The following is a 24,161-nucleotide window of genomic DNA, read 5'->3' as shown; positions in this document are numbered from 1 at the left end:
GTAAATCATCATGGGGAAAAGATGTATCAAAATAAATGGAAGTTACTTCAGAAACAAACTTAAGTCCATTTCAGTTAAATAAATTGTTTAAAGAAAAAAAAAAAAAAAAAAAAAGAATTCCCATGCTTCTCAGTTGGGTTCCTCCCACTCTTTTACTGCAGCCTATGGGCCAGCAGGCTATACGTCACTATAAGAAGCTATACACCAACAAACTGTTCATGAAGTACTTCCAGATGGTCTCAGATACAGATTTAACTCTTAAGGATTCTGGAAGGAACATTATAACATCTTTTCCTGTGTGGGGTTAACTGAGAAATCCTGGGCCAATGTATCTCTAAGGACACTAAGATCTGCCTGGATGAAAATGTGGGCTCAAGTTATACAGGATGGTTGATGACAGTCACTATAGCAGAGTCCACAGGCTTGTAGGTAGACTGTGGTGATATTGAGGAATTGGTGGAGGAGCACTCAGAGGAACTGTCTGCAGAGGAACTTCAATAACTCCTGGCAGAGCAACAGAGAATGATAGCTGAGGAGCTTTCTGAAGAGGATGGGGAGTGTCAACAATCAGTGCAGCAAAACATTCTTTTGAAATAAAGGAAATCCTGAAAAATGGACAGAGCTACAAACATTTGTAGAGAAGACCCACCCAGAGAAAAAAGCCAATCATTGCATTCACTTGCTTAATGACAGTGTCATGGCATACTACAGAATACAGTTAAAAGACAAAAATTAGACAACCTTAGAGCACTTTTTAGTTCTAAAAAGGTTGAGACCTAGTGAGCCAGAAGCAGGTCCTACTGGGCTAGAATCTCCCAACAAGTGAAAGGACACCAGAGACCAGATTCCTGACGTTCTGATGGGAGAAAACTCTCCTTATAAACAATAACCACCTTCCATTTCATTCTCCCTTCCTGTAAGTAGAAGACGTTAACTTAAATGGTGAGTATGAAATTGTTTCTGGTAAGGTAGGTACATTTTATCTTTTTGGTGACTACACTAGGAAAATATGTGTTTCTTGTAAATTATGCACATTATACAACCCTTTATTATGAAAATGTTAGTCAAGGGGTGTTTGGGGAGATTCGGAATGCATTATGGGTATTTCCATTATGTCTTATGGGAAAAAGTCTTGACTTACAACTAACTTGACAACAAACTGAATTCACTAAGTCCACGGTCCAATGTATTATTGTTCAAGGTCATCCAGATAATGCCTCAAAAATAATATCTAAAGTGGGCCAGTGCTTCAAACTAGCAACAATCCTCAGTCGTTCATTAAAGCTTTCCGGTACCTGTCCTGCGTAGGGCTATCAGCCCCTGCAGTTCAGATCTTTCCTAAGGTTCTAGACTCCCTGGGGTTCTCAGTCCACTCAGGAGAGCTGCACGCATGCCTGGCAGTGTTTGCTGCTGTTATCACCGGGCGTAAATTATAAAAAAAAAAAAAAAAGGCAGGCTCTGAGCTGCGAAGTCCCAGTATCGAGTGTCTGAAATGGGCGCGGGGTAACGCGGAGGGCAAGGAACCCACTTCCAAACCCTACAAAGCCTCCATCCTGGCGCGCGCTGCACGAAGCAGCCCCACACCGGGCTCCAGAGCGGTTAGGGCTCCACCACGGCTGACTGCTCCAGCCACCTCACCCCCATCCCGCCCTGTTCACCCATCCTGGGAACCCCAAGCCTCTCGCGGCTCCCTAGGTGTAGGAGGGCGGAAGAGCTAGGCACTTTACCACGGAAGAAGCCGAGAGCATGGGAGGAACGCTATCAGAGTCCGTGGGATTCCAACCCCGCCCAAACTCGAAGTATGGACTCAGGGGGGGATGCGGACACCAGGTCCTAGGTTCCCGCGCCCACAACCAGATCCGCACTTCATTCCTCCTTCCCGTGGAATCCTCAGAACCCACCACCACCAACGCTCACCAGCTACAGTCCCTGGGAGCGTGTCGGCCGCGCCTGGCCAGTGCGCCTGCGCCAGCTCCCGTAAGCCCCGCCTCCCACTCAACCAGCCAATCCCAAGCTGCGTTTACGAAAACGGGGTGGGACACTCTGGCCCCACCTCTCTCAAAGAAGCCTGGGTTAGGTTTTCCGGAAGTTCAGAGAGGAAACCAACTCTTTTCTAGTTCATACATTGGACTGGGTAGCAGTAAGTAGATCGTTGTTCCGGAAGTCCTCTCTAGGACTTATGGAGGCTTGGCTTTATGGTCAAAGTGGACCGCCAAAGATTGAGTCGTGTGCTGCGTGTCAGGCCCCGCCTCCATTCTCCAAGTGGAAGGCTAGTGACAGCGTAACTATGACAACCCCTGCAGTATCTTTTCTAGTTCACCCTATGATTTACCAGGCTTTCTATTTATTTATTTATTTATTTATTTTTATTTTTTTATTTTTTTGCGGAACCGGGGATTGAACTGAGGTCTTTGCGCTTGCCAGGAAAGCTCTTATTCCACTGAGCCATCTCCACAGCTCCTCAATTTAAATAACTTTATGGCACCTTTATTACAGTGTCCAAGATGGTCTTTAAAAAACAAGAATGCAAACTTTCGCAAAATATTTTTTTAGCTGCCACTTTGTACCAGTCTCTTTGCAGACGCTGAGCATAGTGAAGCGAATGAAACAGACAAAATTTCTTGTATTCAGTGCAGTTTACGTTCCTTGAGACAGGAAAAAGTTCATAACCTGGTGTGATGAAATTTAAGTGGGCCAGGGAAGAGGGCAGAAAAGAACTCAGCGATCAAGACAAACAACTTGCTGCTGTTATTACGGGGCGCAAATTATCAAAAGGGAGGCTCTGAGATGTGAAGTCCCTGTATCAGATGTCTGAAATACAATTAATTTTTTGGATACAATTAATTTTTTAAAAAATCAAAATTAAAGTACAAAATTTATAATGAAAAATTAAATTTTTAAAGATCTGATCTTTAAAAGTTATAGGGAAGGAAAGAAAATGGAGTGAGGGCAAGTGATGTGGTTGTATTCTAAACTAGAATAATTATGGAGTCTAACTTACTTTTTTAAATTTTGGGGGGTCGGGGAGATAGCTCAGCAGAATAAGTGCTTGCCTGACAAGCGCAAGGGCCTGAGTTCAATCCCCAGTTCCACAAAACAAAATTTTAAATTTCTTTTCTGACCAGCTCAGCCCACTCTGGGGGCAGGGCTGGCCCAGCATGTGGTACCAGGGATCGAACAATGGTCCCTGCATACTTGCCTAAGTAGGCACTTTAGATCGCTGAGCTATCTCCCCGGCCCTCACCTACTTTTTATTTTGTTTTCATTTTTCACCACTTGATATTGAAATCAAGGTTACTTTCCTGCAGAGCTAGATCTCCAGGCCACTGATTTATGAATTTCTCTCTCTCTCTCCCTCCTGTGTCTGTCTGTCTGTCTGTCTGTCTGTCTGTCTGTCTGTCTATCTTTCTCTCTCTCCTCTCTCTCTCTCTCTGTCTCTCTGTCTCTGTCTCTTTCTTATGAGACAGCGCCTCCCTAAATAGCTCTAAGTGGCTTCAAATTTTTGATCATCTGGCCTCAGCCCTCTAGAGTAACTGGGGTTAAGGACTTCATCTTGGCAGCTGAGAAGGTGACAGGTCCACAAAGACCTGAAGAAGGGCAAGCAGCACTGGCTGTGCTGGAATCCCCAGGTGCACAGCCCTGGCCCCACCCAGGGACGACTGTCAGGGGTGAGCCTGGGCATCCATATTTCAGGGTCTCCCACAGAGTGAGTCTACTGTGCGGACTGGGTTGAGTTGGCCCACCCACAGGAAAGACACAAAACAACCTGCTGAGGTGGGCACAAGGGCCACCAGATGCGCGTTAGCCTCATAATCTTAAGGCAGTGTGGTTCAGTCAGAGCCAGGACCAATGCCTGTCCACGCCCAGGAGGCTGTGCAGAGCTGGCTGGATCTGAGTTCCCGCCCAGAGCCCTGCTCGGCTTCCATGGCCTCATACTGTGGGAGGGGCTTTCCCCACAACACTGCCCCAGCCGTTATTCCCTCCTCTTTGGGGCCAGGGCCAAACCATCTTCAGACTGTTTTGGAATCCGCAAATCCAAAGCAGCTTTTTATTTCTCCTTTCTCCCATGCACATGGTTACATCCCTTCCAATCCTGGAACAGCCAGGCAGCCGTCCTGTGCATCCTGAGGGGTTAATTATTTCTCAATTAGCCGTTCCCAGGCTGTAGAGCATAGTGCTGTGCAGGGGCCTAATGACTTGCTGTGTACCGTGCCCCCACATCTTCAGAGCACTTACCAGTGGTAACTAATTAATGCTCACGACACCCATGGGAGACGAGCCAAAAATGCTGCATTTTACCCGAGTGTGTAGTGGCTGGAAGCCTGGAGCTGCAGGTCCGGACAGCCATTGTCAGATTTGCGCCCCACCGAGAAAGTCCAGGTGGTGGAGGTCTCCAGGCGGGGAAGACCTAGCACCTGGCCCTGTCACTGCTAGCAACTTCCCATGTGACATTTCAGTCAATCAATTGATTAATAATTTATTGGAAGCCTTGAGTCACAGAGCTAATTCCCTGAGTCAGGGGTTAGCTCAGTGACAGAGTGCTTGCCTAGCATACAGGAGATCCTAAGATCAGTGGCCACTAAAAAAATAAAAATAAAGCCAGGTAGGTGTGGTGCCACACACCTGTGATCCCAGCAGCTGGTAGGCTGAAGCAGGATTGCTGTGAGTTCAGAGTCAGCCTGAACTGCTTGCTGATACTCTCAACAACAACAACAATGAAATACCAAAGAACAAGTAGTTTATAAAGAACAGAAATGTGCATCGTGCAGTTCTGGAGGCTGAGTAGTCCGTAGTCAAGGATTTGGAATGTGATGTCTGCTGAGGCTTTGCTCTCCTTCCAGCATGGTACCTTCTTGCTGCTGCTTCCAGGGCAGAAGGGGCCAAAAAGGGGTGGGTCCTGTGCCCTCACGTGGCAGAAGAAGCAGATGGGCAGGAAAGGCCAGGTAGCTCTCAGAAGCCTTAGCACCTCTAGCTAAGATGTTTCTGAGGGCAGAGCCCTCATACTTAATCATTTCTCAACACCCCTTCATGTGGTCCCCCTTGAGGTGTAAGGTCCAACCTGTGAATCTTGGAGGGACACATTCCTTCAGGCCACAACAGGGTCCTGCCATGTTGACACCTACAGTGAACTATTGCTTGGCGCAAAGTTGCTTCCCTGTGCAGGTCATGCTGAGTCAAGGATTCAAGGATGAGCCATTTGTTGGGCAGTCAATCCCGGGATGCCCTGGTAGGGAGGTGGGCAAGTGACCCTGGAGAGGAGGTGAGCACAAGGTGTGATGGTGTGTAAGTGACTGCTGTGGGCCCCTGGGCCTCACTCTCCCTGGGGACCTCTAGAGATTGTGGACCGTGTCTCAGAATGACCCTACTCCTGGTACCATGGAGGCTGAGGCATTTGTCCTCCCATTTCTATTCAGCGTTGGTTGAAGGTATTGAGTGTGCCATGTATGTAGGCTGAGTGGAGTCCTCCAAGGAGGGGGTTAGGTGTATGAAGGAGAACTCAGGAACATGCCAGGTGGGCGAGGGTAAGGTATGGACAGGGCAGGGAGGTTGATACAGGAAAAATATAACTCCTAGCCTGTTAGATATCAGATCGCTGACTTGGGGTCTCACAACATTGAGGAATGAAGTTGTGAGCCGAAGGAGGAAGTTAGGAGAATTTCACTGGAAATACAAAGACAAATAGATTCTGAATTTCCAGGAGGGGTCCCAAGTAAGAGGCCACTGAGGCCCTTTGTTGTGGGGAATTCATACAGCCAAGTTACAACATGGGTACAACACAGGTCAAACTACAATCAACCTACAGGATCATAAGTAGAGCCATTCAGCTGATATTGATCTGATAGGAAAGAGGCAGGTAGCTAGAGTATATGGTGAGCATCATTGACCTTAGCTTATCTGTGACTTCTAACACTGAAAGAACAAAGGCATTTTGGGGAAACGGGATGGGTCCAGATGCTCTAGTCTCACACCTGGATGTCTGATCTCATCTTTTTTTTTTTTTTTTTTTTTTTTTTTTTTGCGGAACTGGGGATTGAACTCAGGCCCTTGCGCTTGCCAGGGAAACGCTTATTCCACTGAGCCATCTCCCCGCCCCCCCCCTTTTTTTTTTTTTTGAGGGCTGGCCAGATAGCTCAGAGGATTAAAGCATCTGCTTAAGCAGACACAGGGACTGGGTTTGATCCCTGGTATGCCGTGCTGGCCCCACCCGAGGGGGGGCATGAATGAGACTGGGCATGGTGACATGAACCTGTAATCCCAAGTCTTGGGATCCTAATCTACAGGGTCTCACTACAAAGATCAGATTCATAATGAGCCTCCCAAGACCTGGGATTACAGGTGAGCGTCACCACACCCAGTCTCATTTGCCGTCTCAGTGCACTCCGGGGGCAGGGCCAGCATGGCACACCAGGAATTGAACCCTGGTCCCTGTGCTCTGCCCAAACAGGCGCTTTAGCCTGCTGAGCTATCTGACAGGCCCTTCTGATCCTATCTAGACTACTTGGAAGGTGGTACAAATTACAGTGTGATCTCCAGTTGCTAGTTATCCCTTAAGGAGCTTCAAAGGCCTTGCTATTGTGTCTCCATCCTGAGGCCTGGCTCTTCAGATTCACCCCCAGCCACAGTCCTGATGTCTTTATTATTCTGTGCTGATTTTCTCCAGGTCCCAGCCCCTCTATGGCTGTATATGGATTTCTACCTAATTTAGCTGTCTGTCATTAGGTGATTCTTCAGCTGGCCTAGCAGGATAAACTGCCATCTTGCTTAAGGTTTTACTTTTCAGAGTTGTTTTATTTTATATTTTGAGATGAAGTCTTGCTGTGTAGTCTGGGCTGAGCCTTTAACTCACCACATAACCCAGGCTGGTCTTGGACTTTCCCTGGAGACCTCTGGAGACTGGGGACCATGTCTCAGAATGACCCGACTCCTGGGCTGGTGGAGGCTGAGGCATTTGTCCTCCAGTTTCTTCAGGAAAGCTGTGTAACCACCTCAAGCCTCAGCTTCTTCTCTGTGAGAAACAGGAGCAAGGCTAACACGCATGGACTCACGTGTGGGCTGCAGAAGACGTGTGGAACATGAGCATGGCGACCGGCTGTGGCACGTTTTCAGTGAACTGTTTTGATGGTAATGTTGACACAGTGACTTCCTGTGACTTGCCAGGGAGGTCCCTCTGTGCTCAGATAAATTGTCCTCCTGTGGCCACAGGGAGGCCTGTGGGGGCTGTGCTAGCCCCTCACTTGCTGAAAATACCCCTCACCTCTAACACCAGAGAGGCTGTTTTCTAGTCTGGCCCAGGCGAGGCAGATGCTGAGCTAAATAGTACAGCAGGAGTGGAGATCAAGGCCAGCTGTTGCTGAGCTGGGGTGCAGCCTAGGGGAGCAGGGGGAGCTGCTGTGTCCCTCCATTGGCCAGTGTGCTGGTGATTTTGGCCCAAGTGCCGGTGACTTTGGCCTGTGCAGCCAGGGTGGCTGCTCCCTGGAGCTGTGCCTGTGACGCTGGGGACCTGTGCCCATCTGCTCATTTTATTGTTGAGCTTTGAAGTACTAAATGTCATTACCCTCCCATTTCTTAAGCAAGAAAAAAGTTAACAGTCTGGGGAAAGGAGATATTTCACTTCATTTGGCATCCAACCACCATCACCCAGGCAGGGTGCTCACTTGGGGTCTGCTGAGGGCGAGAAGAGGAACTGCTGCCTGTTGCTTTCAGCTGCCAGCTTGGCTCCACGCAGGTCCAGGGCCTGTGAATGACTCCAGCACCTGGACAGGCGCTGTAACAGAAAGAGCTCGGAGGCCAGAGGAAGGCACCGAGTTCAGAATCACTTTGCTTATTAGGATCAGTTTTTTGTGGCCCCAGGAGGTGAACTTAACTTGGGGAGAGAAATGACAGAAATGATTTCAACTCAATGAAAAGACAGATTACAGTGAAAGACTTAGGCCTGTGGGAAAGGAAGTCGATTGTTTTATGAGTCAGTGGGCTCTTCATCTGCCAGAGATCTGAAACTCTTTCAGAATGCTGGGTGGAGAGAGGAATCCTGCTCTGGACTAGAGGCTGAGACAGGTGATGATGAAGGTCCACACTCCCATCTGCGACCTTGTCTGGTGCCCCAGTGGCCTCATCTGTGAAATGAGGATTATGATGCCACCCTTCAGGGCTGTGGAGAGAATTTAGTAGGAGTGCTTGTGTGAAATCCAGGAGATGGCAAGGGTGCTGCTCTGCCACTGTGCTGCGAACAGTGGAGCAAGGTAGGGCATACGACAGCCCTTCAAAGGAAGGCAAAGGTGCCGACCAACCCATAAACCATCACAGGGCCTTGCTGCCACAAGTGTGAACAAGAGGTACTTCTGGAATGTGGCAAGAACTCAAGCTGGTAGTTGTTCTATGGAGGCCACAAGATTGAGCCCAGCCATCGTGTGATTTGTTGGCAGTTAGAGTCCAACTCTTTTACAAATTCACATGTAAGATTTTAGGACTGTGATGCCAGGCATGGTAGCACACCCCCATAATCCCAGCACCCAGGAGGCTGAGGCAGGAGGGTCACTGAGAGTTCCGGGGCCAGCCTGGGTGAGACCCTGTCTCAAATAAATAAATAAATAAATAAATAAATAAATAAATACAGATATTAGGACTGTGTTCCAAGCATAGGAAATTCTAAGAACTCCCTCATTCTCTTGTAGAAGGCTCAGGACTACGGATAGGTGCTGAGACCCCTTAATTCCCTCAAGTACAGAATAGAGAAGTCAAGTAGAGGTTCTGTGGATGAGTTTTATTTCAAGCAGTTTTGAGAGTCTTTTCTGGCCAAGCTGATAGGAATGAGGCCTGCTGGAATATGAGTGGGAGAGGCCTGGGTACCCAGGCCCGAGTAAGGGCCCAGCCCAACGTGCTCCCCAGTGACGCGCCTCTGTCCCAGCCCAGGCTCCACTGAGCTCCATTCCTAAGAATCCAAAGACAGGCCTTTGGGCCCAGGCACTAGAAAACCACAACAGCCGAGGCAGTCTGTTTCTCCCAGGAGACTCGCAGTATCTTAATTCCATCTCTCTGCTGGCTCGGGTCTTTAGCGGCCTCGTGCCAGTTTCCAGAGTCCTTCGCATCGGAAATCAGGTCTTTCTGCCGCAGGGGGCATTTGGAGTGCCAAGCTCTCAACGTCCCCTTTCACAATTCCTAATGGAGCATCTTACTGGCTCCACTTACAACTCAATGGCAGGTTAGGCCCAATCACCTGGGATTGGGGCGGGGCCTCGCTGCTGCCCGCAGGCCTGCTCAACCCCGGGCTCAGACTGAGAAGGTCCGGCGGCCTCGCCTGTCCCCTGCGCAGTCACCCTCCTGCTCCATGGTCTCGAACAGCAGCCGCACCAGCGCCAGCCGCCCCTGGTCCACCAAGGCGCGGGCCAGCCCCAGCACCTCGTCCGTGTGGCCGCGCCACAGGCGCTGCAGCTCCTGGCGCAGGCTGGCCGCGGGGTACTTGCCCTGGGCGCAGCGCAGCCAGGTGTCCACCTCGCGGCCCAGCTCGCCGTCGCTCAGCTGCGCCTGGCTCCACTGCGTCAGCAGCGACTCGAGCAGGCAGCCGAAGCCCTCGGGGCGGCTGGAGCCCGCGTCGTCCAGTTCCACGGCACGCTTGAAGCAGGCCGCTGCGTTGGCGTCCTCGCCTTTGATGCGCAGACACTTGCCGCGCAGCAGCTGCAGCTCGGGCAGCGCGTCACCCAGCTCCGACTCGCCGGCCTTGGCCAGGAAGACCAGCGCCTGATTGAGCGCTGCTTCATCCACGGCCAGCAGCTCCTGCACCGCGTCCACACCCATGTAGTAGTAGACCTGGGGGCGCGGATGGGGCCCAGACTGAAGCCTCCCCCAGTCACTTGTCCCCAAGCCTCCCTCATCTCCACCCCCACCCCACATTAATCGCACATCATGTTTCTGGACTTAGGAAAGAGTTAGTATTGGAATTCCAGGTTTTCCAGGTCCAGCACTTGCACTCCAGCCACAGAACCTCAAGAGGGTACATTGATGTTCCTTGGTGCCCACGCATGTAAATTAGATATTGCCATCTCTTGGTGACCACTGCCTAGCACAGCAGGCGCTTCTGGATGGAATGCAACTCCATACCTACCAAGTGCGTAAGCACTGGCCCCCTTTACCTATTCCACACATCGCTGCATAGCCTTTCCCCTAGAGGCTGGGGATCTGGGAGAGCTGTACCCCTAGTCCTGTCAGGGCCCTCGGTGCCCAGTTCAGCCCCACAGGTTGTCAACAGGTTTTTGGTGAGCCCTCTGCCACCCAGGCCAAGCAGCTGCTTACCTGGCCAATGTCCAGGAAGGTCCTGAGGCCTGGGCACACCCTGACTACTTGCTCGAGGTCGGCCTTGGCGAGGGCCAAGTGGCTCCTGTCTGGCATGCCTCCAAGCCCGGCCTTGGCCCGCTCCAAGTCGTGTAGGTAGGCTGTGGTGTGGATCTACGATAGATGGCCGGCTCAGAGGTGTTCTGGACAAGCCTCCACCTCTGTCCTGCACCAACCCAAGCCAGTCTCCTCCTGACCAGCAAAGAGACATGACAGAAATTCTGGCTCTCATGGGGCTTGTACTTTAGTAGGGAGAAAGACAAAGTGTGACAAGTACATAAACAGTATGTTAGAGACCAATTGGTGGTAAGAGGAGTGAGGAGACCTGGAAAGAACGGAAAGCACTAGCACTGGAAGGGCACTGCTAAAGTTTTCAATAAGATGGTCTATAGAGGATGCCTTTGGGGAGGGAGGGGTGAACCCCGCTTGCGTCAAACTTGTGATCCACCTGCCTCCTGACCAGCTGGGATTATAGGCATATTACAGGTCAGAAACCTGGGCCTGCAGGGGTTGGGCTGGCAGGAAGTTAGGAAGGAGACCTGGAAGAGGGCATTGTGGGCACAGGCCTAAGCCAAGGGTACTGGAGAGTGAGTGAGCCATGGAGCAGAGGGAGTGGGTAGAGCCACTGTGGTGAGGTCTGGCCGGCGTGTCCACATACACCATATGCACATCTTCCTCCTCCAACCAGCTGAGTGGGAAGTATGGCCTTGTGACCTTCAGAGCCACAGGGCAGGAGAAGGCCAGGGTTCCTGCTAACCAGCACAGTACTGCTCGGCGGTTCCCTAACTCCTTGTGGCCAGGAGGCCTCTATCACAGACCAGCACTGTCCGGCCACTTTGGTGAGATTCTTGTGAGGGTTATAGCAGACTGCAAGTAAAATGCAGAGTTATGTAAATGTTTTATGATTTACTAGTATGATTGATACCTTTATTATAATGGCCACCAGATCTGCTATAGTAAAGGAATTTCCTCCCTGGTACACACTGGCAAAATAAACCATGGCGACCAAGAATGGGACAGATTTACCAGTAGGCTGTGTGAAAGCCAGTGGGCAAGACAGGGAAAGGAGGGACTTAAGCTTGGAGCACAACAAGTGCAGAGCCTCAGGTCTCTGCCCCAAGCAGAAAGGGGCTTTAGCAGCTCTGGACTCATGGGGCAGGCAGGAGGGAGGCAGGAGCCAATCTGGACTCTCCTAGTGGGAACCGAATTAGGAGTCCCTGCATTCTTGTCTCGGGGCCTTTGGGTCTTGGCCTTGGTCCTTGGTCTCAGGATGGGGACATGCATCACAGGGTGACCCACCTTGGCCCTGGTGCAGTACGCCTGCCAGTTGAGCTCTGGATCTCCTAGGACATCCAGGGCCATGTTACAGGTTCCAATAGCCATGTCCTGCTTTCCTAGGAAGTGGAAGATTTTGGCCAGGCGATTGAGGATGAGAGGATGGTCCTTGGCAATCTCGATGGCCTGTGTAGAGAGGGGATAGGAGCATACCACATGTCTGCTCGCTCACGTGGCGGAAGCCAGCGCCTTGGGGCGAACCCCTGGCACTCAGTTCCTGGCCACATTCATGGTCACAGTCATGGCCAGCAGATATTTCTAGGCCCTGTGACCTCCCTCCAGCTCATGCACCCAACTTTGCCTTGGGCATTCAGGGAAGCGCTTCCATGCTGATGGGGTTTCTAACAGGGCCTTGGTACTTCCTCCAGGTTGGTATCCACTGATGCCAGTTCTAAGTGACCTGCCTTAGGGTCACTGGCTGTGGGCAGAGCTAGCAATGAGGCCCCACCCACCTTCTGACCACCCTGACTTGGGGCAGGGAGCGCAGAGACAATGTGCACACAGGCCTCAGGAGGGCTGTTCAGTGTGGGGAGGGTCTTAGTGTGAGGCAAAGAAGAAACCCAAGAAGAGCTTCTGAAAGAGGAGAAGGCAGAGAGAGAGAGGCTTGGAGTCCGGGTGCCTCCTGGGGGGACCTCATAGTGAGGGATGACACCAACCTTCAAAGCAGGGGTAGCTAGGGACTTACTTTGCCAAAGCAGTCCAGGGGCTCGGTGCCTGAGTACCCACAGTCATGGACGCCCATAGGGGTCGTGGAGAAGGTGTCCTTCCTCTCTAGCAGTATCCCAAGGTAGCACCAGGCCAGAGCTGGAGGGTGGAGAGGTGCAGGGATGGAGGGGACCAGCACCACTGAAAGTGTCAGCCCCCACAAAGACAAGGGGGGTACAGCAGCATGAAACCCCAGACAACCCAGGGACAGGGGTGACAGAGGTGGGGCAGGGCTATGCACAGAGAGAAGGAACACATCCAAGAAGGAACACAACACTCATTCTCTGTCTCCTAGGTCACCAGGGCCCTCACTTCAGGGGTAAGCTCTCCTCACAGCACTAGTCTGACTGGCTGGCTGGCCCTGGACAAAATGGCTCCTCTTCAACAGAGCAAGTCCTGGGGTGAACAGCTCAGGGGAGACAGAGTGAGAGAGAAAGAAACGGGAAACAGAGAAGGGAGACAGTGGGAGAAGCAGCAGGGCTAGCGACAGGCACCGGGGCAGCGGATGGAAGCCAGGCCACCAGCCCTGCCCTGGGGCCCTTACCTTGCTGGCAGGTGTTGGAGGCCTTGAGGACTTGCCGGAGCAGAGCCAGAGTGCGGTTGAAGGCAGGCAGCCTCCTCTGCTCCTCGCTGCCCAGCTCCAGGAAGATGCCGTCCAGCCTGGGTGGAGAGGGGCTGTGGCTTCAGCCCCTTTCTCCTCCCCAGCTTGCTTCCAGCCCTCCCTTCCTCTCCGCTGGGGAACTGCCTGCCCCTCTATCCCACCCCTGCCTGGTGCCAGACTCAGTCTGCCCGCCACACCTCCACCCCCACCACCCAGGCCTGACCTGATGAAAAGTGTTGCCATGGTGAAGTACCAGCCCCTTTTCTCCTCTGTGGGGATCTAGGGAAGCAGAAATCAGCGCTGCTGTTACCGGGGTGCCCTGGCCATTGTTCATGAGTGCCCCACTTTCCTGAATCCCAAGATGAAGCAGGGCCAGGGGGAAAGGCTTGGGTCTTGAATGTCTTGGCTCTAGGTCTGGCTCTGCTAGTGTCAGGCTGGTGGCTTTGAGCAGGTTGCCATGCTTCTCTGACCACAGAGGCTGCTGAGATGAGCTGGTCACCCAAAGTTTGAGTGGGACACCTTTTCTCACCCCCATGCACACAGGCCCTGCCCCAGCCTGGCCCCATGCTCTGAGGCCACCACTTCTCTCTGCCCTTTGGCCCCCAACTTCCCAAGCAGCCTCTACACACACCAAGTGAGCCCAGCTCTGCCAGAGCCTGGGTGCCCTGCACTGTTTTCCCATTATTATTCTTGCCAACCTTGCTGTGCATTTAGATCAACTTGGGCACCAGATAAAATATTTATTCTGTTATTTATGGGAGTAGCTGCGCCTGCCTTGGGAAGGAATTTTAATGAAAACCAATAAAACCCCCAGTGCATATCGGCAGCTCTGCCTCAGGCTCCTTCCCTTCTTCCCTCCCTCCCTCCCCCTTCATCTCCTGGTGGAGCTCCTGCCTGCCTTGCACCCCTGGGGACCCCCACATTGCTCCACCCACCCCAGCAGAGAACAGCTCAGCCAGCTGCCTGAGCCCCCACATGGCCTAGGTAGTGCCTGGGAAGGAAGCTGTGAGAGGAGTCATCAGACCCAGGCATCAGTCCCCTTGGATGGGGTGCAGGACACCTGTCACCTGGACCACACAAACAATGGGACACCCAGAGGCCCAGAGAGTTAAAGCAACTTGCCCGAGCAGAAGACCAGGAATTTAATACTGCCTTGCTCTGAAGCTCATGTGCCCTTTATTACACCACGCTGTCAAAAACTAGTAGGTGGCAAAGTCTGTTCAAGGTCACCTGCATGAAGCAGACCCAGAGTAAGCAGGATGGACAGCGCAGGCCCAGCCAGAGCTTTGGGTTTCAGGTGGCCCTTGAACAAGCAGCTGTGCTTGAGCGGCTGAGATGGGGGCCAGGGCACCCCAGATAGCAGGCGTGATGTGAGCAGAGGCCTGAGGACGCAGGGACAGCAGCTTGGGGGACACAGAGCAGTGTACATGAAAGGGCAGGAAGCCAACGCTGGCCAGGGAGTCCCTGGGTGGCCTCAGAGGGAGAGGCCTGTGTGGTAGATACAGAGTGCTGTGGCTGCCCCGGAGGCCCTGCTGCCTGCGTTTCTCAGCCCGTTCCCACTAGAATCTTTTCTATGTGGCCCTGCTTGGGCAACAAGGGCAGAATAGGAAAGATGGGTCCCCTCTTGAGGGCCCTTGGCCAGGCAGGAAGGACAGATTTCCTGGGGAGAAGATGCTGGAGCAGGGTGCTCAAGGGTGAGCAGGGACCCCGCCATGGGGACACAGGAGAAAAGGCACCCAGGATGATGAGTGGGCAAACATGGCCTCTCAGGATCCACACGCAGCCTGGGCCTGAAGCCCACAGCAAGGGCTGCAGAAAGGCTGGCAGGGGCATGTCCAGAAGCCCCAGGGCCAGTCTCAGGATTCGAGCTCATCTGTGGGCAGTGAGGATCCTCGGAAGGCACGCAGCCTGGGGAGTACCCAGATTCAGTGTGCATGTTTCCATTCCCAGTAACTTCAAGGGGCCCTGTCGCCCAGCTGAAGAAGCAAATGTATACTGTGTGCCTTAGGTCAAGGCTTTAGCTATGAACACTGCTGTCTGCCAGGGCTTGGGCCATCTCCGAAGAGGGAGCAGCCTTTCCCTGAGCAAAAGGCAGGGATGGGGTGCTGGGAAATATTTGCTCTCCTTCCAAGGGCAGGAAGCAGGGCACTGGGATCTACGGCATCCCTTAAAGGCACACTGGCCAAAGACCTTGACATGGGCCACCTGTGCCTTCAGCACATGACCCATGAATTCTGGCTGAGGGCTGCTTCATGGCTGGCTACACAGTCGCGGCTGGGAGGAGGACCTCATGCCACCCCAGATACTGACCGGGGGAGACCTCAGCGAGAGTGGGTGGAGGGACACGCTGGGCAGCCCTGGGGGACTCCTCCTGGCCCAGGGGAGCCAAGCAGGGTCAGGGCTGTCTAGGATGCTGCTTTGTCCACTGTGACCTGCTTTCAGTGCCCAGGGAACAATGAGGTCTCAGGCCCCGGATCTCACCTCATCCCTGGCTCTCTAGGACTGCAGACCCCTCTGGGGTCCCAGGTGCCTTTCTTTCCCCCACAGGTCCCTGTGCTGGAGCACTGGGCTGTCTTCAGAACCACCCAGAAATTCAGGCCAACAGAAATGAAATCAAGTTTGTGTGCCCAAACCACAGTTAGTGCATGACTTAAACTCGTGCCACTGTGGTCCTTGGTCCAAGGTTCCTTGTGCACAGCACGCAGTTATCTCATCGGTCTCTGCATAAAGTGACTGAGGACACTGAGCTCAGACATACCCAAAGCCTCACACTAGTGGGCATCAGAGCTTACCTTTGACCCAGTGGTCCGGATATCCTTGAGCAAACTGAGCGCTACTGCTTTTCACTGAGTAGGCAATACTGCCACCTGTGCCCGTATGCCTGAACTGCAGGAGCAGTTTCTAGATGGGGTTAGTTAACTCTGTCCTCTCAAGATTAAAACTGATTTTTAAAAGAAACCAGATGTGGTGGTGCCTGTAATCCCAGCACTGTGGGAGCCTGAGGCAGGGGGATGGCAAGTTTGAGACAGCCTGAGTAATTTAGCAATTTAGTGAATCTTGGGGATGCAGCTCAGTGCAAAGGCCCTGGGTTCAATCCTCAGTGCTTGCTGGGTAGGTGAGGCATAGCAAGGGCCATTTGTGTGACAAGTTCCAAACATCCCTGGGAAGTCCCTCAGAGAGCAATGGCTGTGCTTGGGGCCAATATGTGTGGGGTGGAGTTAATGGGGTGAGCAGATGGATTTAGAGGCCTCAGCATGCTGGGTTTTAATCTTCCATTCCTGCCAGGCTTTCGCTCTGGGGCAACCTGGCCTAAAAAGGGGCTGTTGCTTTAAAATTCTTCTGGTTGTCACAGAGGCAGCAGCTGAAGCTGTTACCAGGGGCAACCTGGCAAGCCACAGTGTGTTAAATTAAATTAAACAGGCCTCTGGCTGCCCCTCCCTCCCTCCCTCCCGGAGAATGAAGTTGCCCTGAAGCCGGGCCTGCTGCAGGTACCTGTGCACCACCATGTGCAGGACCAGGGCTCAGGGGAGCCTTACGTCCTGGGGCCGTGCTGCAGCTCTGGGCCGGTCACCCCATGTTTTCCTCCTCATTACACTCCCTGAGCACAGTCTTGGTCTGTCGGAGGGGCCAGCCAGCACAGTACACACTATGGGGCTCCAGGCTGGGAGATCTGTAGGAGCAACTCGGGAGGCCATGCTGAGCTTCCACAACACCTGTCACTCTGGTTCTAGCTCAGTTGAGAGGGAGGAGCAGGGCCAGGGAGGGGCTCAGAGCAGCTCCCAGCTCTCTGAGGCCCTCACCCTCCTCATCCTCATTTCACAGATGGTGAAACAGAATAAGAAGCAGAAACATGCTGCTTGACCTGACTTTCCAGGCTGGGCCTCTCTGGTTCTTCCTGTAACACCAGGTACAGAGAGCTGGTGTGTTTTCAACTCTGCCTGCCACTTACACGGTCTCCCGTGGGTCATTATCCTTTTAATGCAGATGGAGAAACTGAGGAACTAGCAAGTCCTCAAGGTCACTGGACTGAGATCTGGGGATGGTGCTCTTGTTGCTGTGCTAGCAATAGCAAAAAGGTTTTCTTGCTTATTTATTTTGAGAGAGGATCTTGCTATGCAGTTTAGGCTGCCCCAGAACTCACTACTATGTCTTTGAACTAATCCCAGTGCTGGGATTACAGGTGTGCACCTGTAATCTGGCAAGAGCAAATGAGTCCATACTATACACGAGCCCCATCATTTATAGGTGTTGATCTGTTGGGCCCTCAAGAGCTATCTATGAGGTAGGGGCTTCTGTTATCCTGTTTTTATAGATGGGGTAGTTCTGGCACATAGTGGTCAGGTGGTTTCCAGAGTGACACAGCTGGAAGAAAGCAGACTTTGAACCCAGCAGTCCCAGAACCTAACTACCTCAGAGCAGCAGCTCTCAAAGTGTAGGCCCTGCCAGAGCCTGGGCCTCACCTGGGAATCTGACAGAAACGCAGATTCTTGACAGCTGACTCACACTCTTGGGTGGAGCCCAGCAGGCTTCATGATGACAGGCCCAGGGCAGGTGCCAGGATGGGGCAGGAGCACTGAAAGTCCCCAACAGAGGGGACTGGGGGTGGGGTGGGATTTGGCTCTTCAAAGGACTTCAATAAAAGAACTCTTGCCACCCGAGTGGTATGCAAATCTGTGTGCAGCTGCCTGGGCTATGGGGATACCTTGTTGGCTCTTAGGGAGAATATTGGTCTTGCAGCCTGAGCTTTGCCCTTGTTGAACACAGCCTGCATTCCAGTGTGGGTTCCAGAGAGCTAATTCCCTCCCCACCCCCAACATACACCCACCCTGTGCTGGGGCCAAGGCGAGGACAGAGAGAAGGAACACACTTCTCAGGGGTTACTGGGGACTGTGTCGCGTCAAAGCCCTGGCTTCTCACAGCACCTTGGAAAGTTGTAGCTGCCTCCCCTTCACACGTAGGAGACTAAAAAGAAAGCCACGCACCCAGCCTCACAGTGCTGGGTGGAACCACTGGGCCTCAAGTGTGGACCTGCCTCCCGTCGTCTCAGGGACCCGAGAAGCTGACGCTGCAGAAAAAGAAGTCACAAGGATGTGTCCTTCCTGCATGACCGGACTGCCCACTGTGACACACAGGCAGCACACTGCTGGATACCAGGAGGGGACAGGCGAGCCAATGCCCTCTGACCCTGCCTCTAGCTCCCCAGGGATTCCCAAAGGCCACAAACGGGGCCTCCCTCCTAAGAAGCTCAAGGGTGGGGGCGGAAGTGCACATAGGCGGGGTGGTGTTTACTCCTGACTCACCTGACTACCAGGGCCACTTCTCTGTTCCAGTCCCCAGTGAACAAGGGACACCCCAAGTAGGCCTGGGCCCAAGCTGGCCACCAGTGCCAGTAGCAGCAGGCTTTGTCTGGAGAGGTCTGTGCCCTCCATGAAGAACCTCAACATCCAGCAGTGATGGCCTGCAGGATCAGAATACAAATCCACGTGCTACGAAAGGTGCCACCCTCACTCAGAGCCTGGCACAGCGCTGCCCACTGTGTGAGGTCCTTGCCCTCTCCCGGCCACCCTGAGCCGTCATGCAGCATGGGGTATATACAGCCCCCCAGAATGTGCATCAAGCACCCAATACTTTGGGGGAAAAAAAGGAAAATGAAATAACTGAGCTGGCTTGGGCCAGGGATTTATTTTATTATTATTTAGAGAAATATAAGCTCTAGCTACCTTATTTTTAAAATTAGGGACTTTAAGATCTAAAATTGAGTTATCCAACTATATTAAATTGAGTTAAAACACATGATGGGGAAAACAAGCTCCTCCTGGGTGACATAGGGGCCTGGCTGAGGGGACAAAGCTCCCAGGAAGCTGCCAATGGTCCTACAACAGAGAAATAGCAGGTGCAGGGCAGGGGCCAGCCCAGCCGGGATGGCAGAGCATGCACCTCATGCGCCCTGACTCACGGTGTCGAGGACCCTCATCTCCACAGCAACCTTGGAGGTCCACCTTAGGGTCCCTTTGCAGGGCAGAAACAGGTTAGAGAAGTGACCTTCTATAGCTGCCTGGCAGGAGAGGTCTGTCAGCTGCAGAACCTGTGCTCTCTCTATGCTAACCCTGAGAGCTGTGCAGGAACCCCAGGGTGCCTCTGTGCGCATGCGTGTGTGTGTGTGCATGCATGCACGGTGGTAGCAGAGGCTATGACCTGACCTCTTGTATTTAAGGAGATATAGAGGCAGGAAAGAAGGGCAGACAGGAAGTCACGGACCTTACTGGCCCACTGCATATGAGCTTGCTTTGGGTTCAGGCAGATCCCTGACTTGCGAAGCTGCCCTCTAGCTGGCTCAGCAGGGGAGCAGCAGCTTCAGGCTCTTCCCAGCTTCCAGCCTGCAGGGTCTCATCTGCTGGGCATAGGCTGGGCAGGTGCTGCCGCCTGCCTCACTGCACCCGTGGTGCCAACCATGTGGCCAGGGAGCTCCTTCTCTTTCCTGCTCCGCCTCTGCCTCTGCTGCTGCCCCTTACTCCTGTCCTCTGAACCTCCCATCCCTCTTGTCACACATGCTGGGCCTTCATTGTGGGAAGGTCTCTTTCCCACCTCCTTGTCCCTCCAGAAAAGCAAAATCAAGTCAAGTGGCACGTGGCGGCCTCTTCTCTGACCAGTGGCCGGGGTATCTCAGGCTGGCAGCTGTGAGCTGGGCGCTGCCTGTGGTGGGCATCGCACAAGGCCCAGTGTGGAAGGCGCTGCCAAAGGGGGCACCTAGACCACCATGTGCAGTTCTGCCTGGAAGCTTTGAGAGGAACTGTGTGCCAGAGCTGGGTCTCCATGGGTGGCAGAGGGCACAGTACCTTCCTGGGGAGGGGCGAACTGGCACAGTGTCTGGGGACTACAAGTGGATTAAAATTTCTGGGAAGTAGATTTGGAGTCACCATGTGCCCCTTCTCATGCAGCTTTGGGCTGCTGTCCTCCATCCCGCCTTCTAGCATTCCCAGAAACCCTCACGCGCCTCAGGCTCCTGCCGCGCGGCCTTTGCACACACTGTACTCCAGCAGAGCACCAACACCTTGTCCTGCCAGGCCTTCCTCAGCCACTCCTCTGGACGTACTCACTGCTACCTGCCCACACACCTGGTCTTCCCAAGTCACTGCTGCTGATGCCAGCATCCGGTCCACAATGCCCACTTGTGGTCCAGGAGCCATGACGCCTGTGAGGCCTGTGGCCTCTGTCAGCCCCAGACACATCTTGGATTTGTCCCTCTGACCCCTCACCCACAGAGAGATGAGCTACTGAAGAAACATGTTTGCTTCTCCTTCCATCCGTGTCTCAGTGGCAGGAGCTTCTTACAGGGCTGGCATACAGTAAGCGCTCAATAAATTCAGAAGGTCTGCGAGTGGCTCTCAGACACCCTCAGAGTCTCCCAGTGTACAGGCCCTTCCATTCTATCCCCCCCCCCCCTTTCATTCTATCTTGCAGCTGGAAAATCTCAGGAACCCTAAGGCAGAGAGCACTACTGACACTCAAGCAGCCAGGGACCAGAGAGGACAAGTAACTTGCCCAAAGCCACATGGCAAAATAACAACAGGGTTTAAACTCGAGCCTCCTGACTTTTCTTGCTGAAACTCTCCTTGGTGTTACCCAGCTGGTGACTCTTTCCTGAGCCCCTGATGGGTGCCAGGTACTTCACCAGCATGATCTGATTGGCCCCTTGTATGGCAAATGGAAGGGGCCATGTCCCCAGCTCCCTCCGGGCCACAGCTGCTCTGTCATGTGGCCTCGGCAGCAGCTCCTGTCCCTGGCACACAGTGTTAGCTGCTGGGGCATGCTGACTGCAGGGAAGCAGCCGGCCTGTTTGCTGTGTGCTCTACCCTCTGCCTCCCTGCTCACCTCCTCCAGGCAGCCTACAGAGCGCAGGAAAGGGTCTCAGAGGCCATCCAGGCAACCTTCCTGTGCCCATTTCTGAGATGGGGAACTACCAGGCAGAGCCAGGCCTCCACTGTGGGCAGTGCCATGGCTGGGATAAGACTTGAGGCCCCCTGGATCCTGGCCACGGGCTCCACCACCATTGCCAGTACTAGTGGCCACAGCCAACCACACACACAGTACTGCCACCCCTTCCCTGCAGAGCTGCCTGGCATTCAGGGTTCAGGATTTAAAACTGGAGACTCAGACCCCGGCAGGTCCCATGGGAAGGTGACTGCCGCACCCATCGTGAGAAAGAGCAGCTTCACAGCCAAGAGGGTGAGGGTGGCCTTGACCCTGCCCGATCCTGCACCTGCTCTTCTGGGAGCTTTGCAAACATTAATTATAGTGCTGGATGCGGTGGCATTCATGAGTTGAGACAGGAGGATCACCTGAGTTCGTGGCCAGACTGGCTACATTTAGTGAGTTCAAGGCCAGCCTGGACTACAAAGCAAGACTGCCTCAAAAAATCTCTCCGCCCCCAAACAAAATAAAAACCACATGATAACATCAGCCAAACAAGGGGATCCCCATTTTACAAAGGAGGAACCCTAGGGCACATGTGCCATGATGGTCCCCATGTTGCAGAAAGGCAAAGGACACTTTGGGACACCAAGGCCTGGCCAGAGGTGAGATCCTGGGAGATGGGTTCTGATGGGCATCTGGACAGGGACTCCTGGCTTGGCCTCTGCCCCGCACTGCCATCCCTAAGTCTCTAGCCTCTGCTGTGTCTCCCAGGTTATGGCTGCTACTGCTCCCCTGTCCCACTGAAAAGGTGCAGAAGGGGTGTATCGGCTTCAAGAACCAGACTTCTAGGTGCGAAGACTTGTTATTTGAACTTCACCCATCAAAAGCACTGTGAAACATTGCTGCTATCAGCTTGAATCTGCCTGCACTGTCTTCTCAGAAAGGCCACAGTGTCCCGTGAGCTGGTGAGGAATGGATCTTATGTGCAGCCAGGAGAGCTCACAGGGAAGCAGACAGTGCCCCAGTCTCAGCCCAGCACTGCTGAGCCAAGCTGAGCACACCTCGGCTCCGACCACTCAGCTGTACCACCCTGAATGCTGATCACCCAAGCTGCGGAGTTCAGGCAGATCTTGTTTTTCTTGGGAGATAACTAGCGTATCTAGTACCTGTCTGTGTAGTGCTAGGCCCTGTGCCCAAGCAGCCATTGGGTTTCCTGCATTAGCGCGCATGAGCACTGTCCCCACTGTCAAAGCCTGGGAGCTTGGGATGGAGACTTACTTGTGGGGGCACATGGGAGCTCTGATCCTCCGGGGAGGGAGATAAGGTGTCAGAGACATGCCCCAGGCCCTCTGGCAAAGATGGAGCAGTGTGTGGCCCAGGAAGAGGGTGAGGGGGGCAAGGTGGGCTGTGGAGACATCTGGCCTGCAAGGCTGGAGCGGCAGTGGGATGTGACAATAGCCTGGCTCATGAGGGGAAAAAGGGAGGTCTGGCAGAGCTCTGGCTGCGGAGGGCTTTGGTGCCCACCAAGAGCCCAGGATTCCTGCCAGTCAGAGGGAGTGGGTGGCGGGCACAACCAGCGCGATGATAACAGGGAAAGCACACTGGCAGCAGGGATGACCGCAGCAGGGTCAGGGTGCTGCAGGGCAGGAAGCCAGAGGAGCAGGGACAGCCAGCAGACCTCAGAGGGAAAGAAGGCAGAGTGGGTGGAATCAGACCTGGAGGGAAGAGGTGGGTTTCTGGTGCTGCCTGGAGGTACTTTTAGTAGGTGGAGGAGCAGGGGCACAGGGACAGGGACAGGGACAGGTACAAGCTTGCTGGGAGGAACACGGATGCGTGATGAATTGGCCGGGGGAGCACAGCTCCAGCTTGTATGGGAGGAAAGAGGGTTCACGGGGGCAAGGTGTTGTACAGGCCAGAGGACTAGTGGAGCGGAGGCAGGGACCTCAAAGACTAAAGCGTCTTGCCACAGCCTCTCCAGCGGGGGTGGGAAGGTGGTGTCACTCACCTGCTGCCCGTAGCTCAGCGCTTTGTCGTAGAGTGCAAGGCCGGCCACCAGCACACGCGCGCGCTCCTCCAGGCTGGCGCAGCCCACGTCGAAGCCATGTGCATAGCCTTGCTCAGCCAGGCAGCGCGCCGCCCGGAGCGGGACTGCCACGCCGGCCTCGGGGTCCGCGCCCAGGCCCATGAGGCTGGCCAGCCGGGCGGCGCACGCCTCCTCCTCTTGCTCGTGTCCCAGCCGCCCATACACGTGTGCCAGGTTGGCCCAAGCGTTGAGGTTGCCCGGGTCCTCGCGGGCCACCTCGAGGAAGCGCTCGCGGGCCTCGTCCAGCTCATCCAGGTAGAAGGCAAAGACGCCCTGGAGGTGCTGCACCCCGGGCCGCTGGGAGGCGGCCGCCAGCTCCAGCTCCCGCCGTGCGCCCTCGCGCTGCAGCTGCAGGTCCCGCGCACGCAGCGGGGCCGGCGAACGCGGCTCGAAGTTGAGCTGCATCTCCAGGTGGAAGTGGCCAGGCAGGTAGTCCATGTCGTTGATGAGGGCGTCCAGGTCGTCGGCCGCGGCCTCGGGCTCCGCCATGCTTCCCAGCCGCTGCCCGGCCTCACCTGCCCGGAGGCGGTGGAGGTGAGCGCGGGGACGAGACGAGACGCCCAGCAGCCGGGCGCAGAGGCCCAGGGCGCGGCGCTTCCCAGTCCGGAGCCGCCCGGTGGGTGGGTCCGCCCGCCCGAGGTGGTTCCGCCTTCGCTGCTCAGCGGCCCTTAGACGCGTTGCACAATCAGGTGTGGCAGAAAAACAGGTGCATTGCTGGCTGCAGCGGCCGCCAGCCGCAGTGCGAGGCCAAAGGCCGGGTTTGCCTCTGCTCACTCTGGAAGGAGGAAAGGGACCGGCCTAAGTCATAGAAGTGGGTCGCAGGGAAGGCCAACGCCAGCCGGGCCCTCCTCCTCCGTGGGCACTGCTCCACGTGGAAGTGGAGGGCTCTGGACAGGCCCTGAGGTGGAGGGACCACCGTCTTCCTGCTCCTGCCCATCAGTGCCTCTGTCCTACCTCCCACTTTCCTGTCAGCTACTTGAGGCTGACAGTCCCTCCCTAGGCAGGGAGCCCCAGGCAAACCGGTACATGGTCACTCTGGATTACAGTGTGAGCTCTGCCCTCCTCCTGGTGCCTATCCCGTCCCTCCAGCCACCTGTGGTCCGGTTTTCCTTTTGGGACCAGTCTTCAGTCCTGGACTTTGGAGCCTGATCTGGAGACTGCCACTAGTGGCCCCTCTAGAGCCTGGTTCCTGCAGCC

General features: G+C 54.2%; 2 protein-coding genes across 3 annotated transcripts in view; both read right to left on the bottom strand.

Annotated features, from left to right (window-relative positions):
- The window catches only part of Pars2 (prolyl-tRNA synthetase 2, mitochondrial), an 11,595-nt gene extending 9,638 nt beyond the window's left edge, over nucleotides 1-1,957 (bottom strand). The window contains exon 1 of the mRNA XM_004642599.2: nucleotides 1,918-1,957. The gene's annotated coding sequence lies outside the window, so the exon portion shown is untranslated. The remainder of the gene's footprint in view (nucleotides 1-1,917) is intronic.
- Nucleotides 1,958-8,752: 6,795 nt separating this feature from the next.
- On the bottom strand, nucleotides 8,753-23,549 carry Ttc22 (tetratricopeptide repeat domain 22). Of its 2 annotated transcripts, XM_004642598.2 has the most exons (7): nucleotides 22,887-23,549; nucleotides 13,191-13,246; nucleotides 12,911-13,026; nucleotides 12,347-12,465; nucleotides 11,626-11,787; nucleotides 10,288-10,440; nucleotides 8,753-9,804 (listed from the first exon to the last, which is right to left on the bottom strand). In XM_004642598.2, the coding sequence occupies exons 1-7, from the start codon at nucleotides 23,451-23,453 to the stop codon at nucleotides 9,268-9,270; spliced, it is 1,710 nt and encodes a 569-aa protein (XP_004642655.1). In that variant the 5' UTR covers nucleotides 23,454-23,549; the 3' UTR covers nucleotides 8,753-9,267. The 2 variants fall into 2 exon arrangements, with proteins under 2 accessions (XP_004642655.1, XP_023558469.1); XM_023702701.1 differs by lacking the exon at nucleotides 10,288-10,440.
- Between the last annotated feature and the right edge of the window lie 612 nt (nucleotides 23,550-24,161).

This window comes from Octodon degus, unplaced genomic scaffold, assembly GCF_000260255.1.
Source record: "Octodon degus isolate 3935 unplaced genomic scaffold, OctDeg1.0 scaffold00156, whole genome shotgun sequence".
Lineage (NCBI taxonomy): Eukaryota > Metazoa > Chordata > Mammalia > Rodentia > Octodontidae > Octodon > Octodon degus.
This window is presented reverse-complemented; position numbering and strand designations above follow the sequence as displayed.

Coding starts and splice junctions, on each gene's coding strand:
- Ttc22 (XM_004642598.2), bottom strand. CDS start 23,453: ATGGCGGAGCCCGAGGCCGCGGCCGACGACCTGGACGCCCTCATCAAC. Junction 13,247..22,886: donor CGCTGAGCTACGGGCAGCAG/GTGAGTGACACC, acceptor CTGCTTCCCTAG/ATCCCCACAGAGGAGAAAAG. Junction 10,441..11,625: donor CGTACTGCACCAGGGCCAAG/GTGGGTCACCCT, acceptor CATCTATCGTAG/ATCCACACCACAGCCTACCT.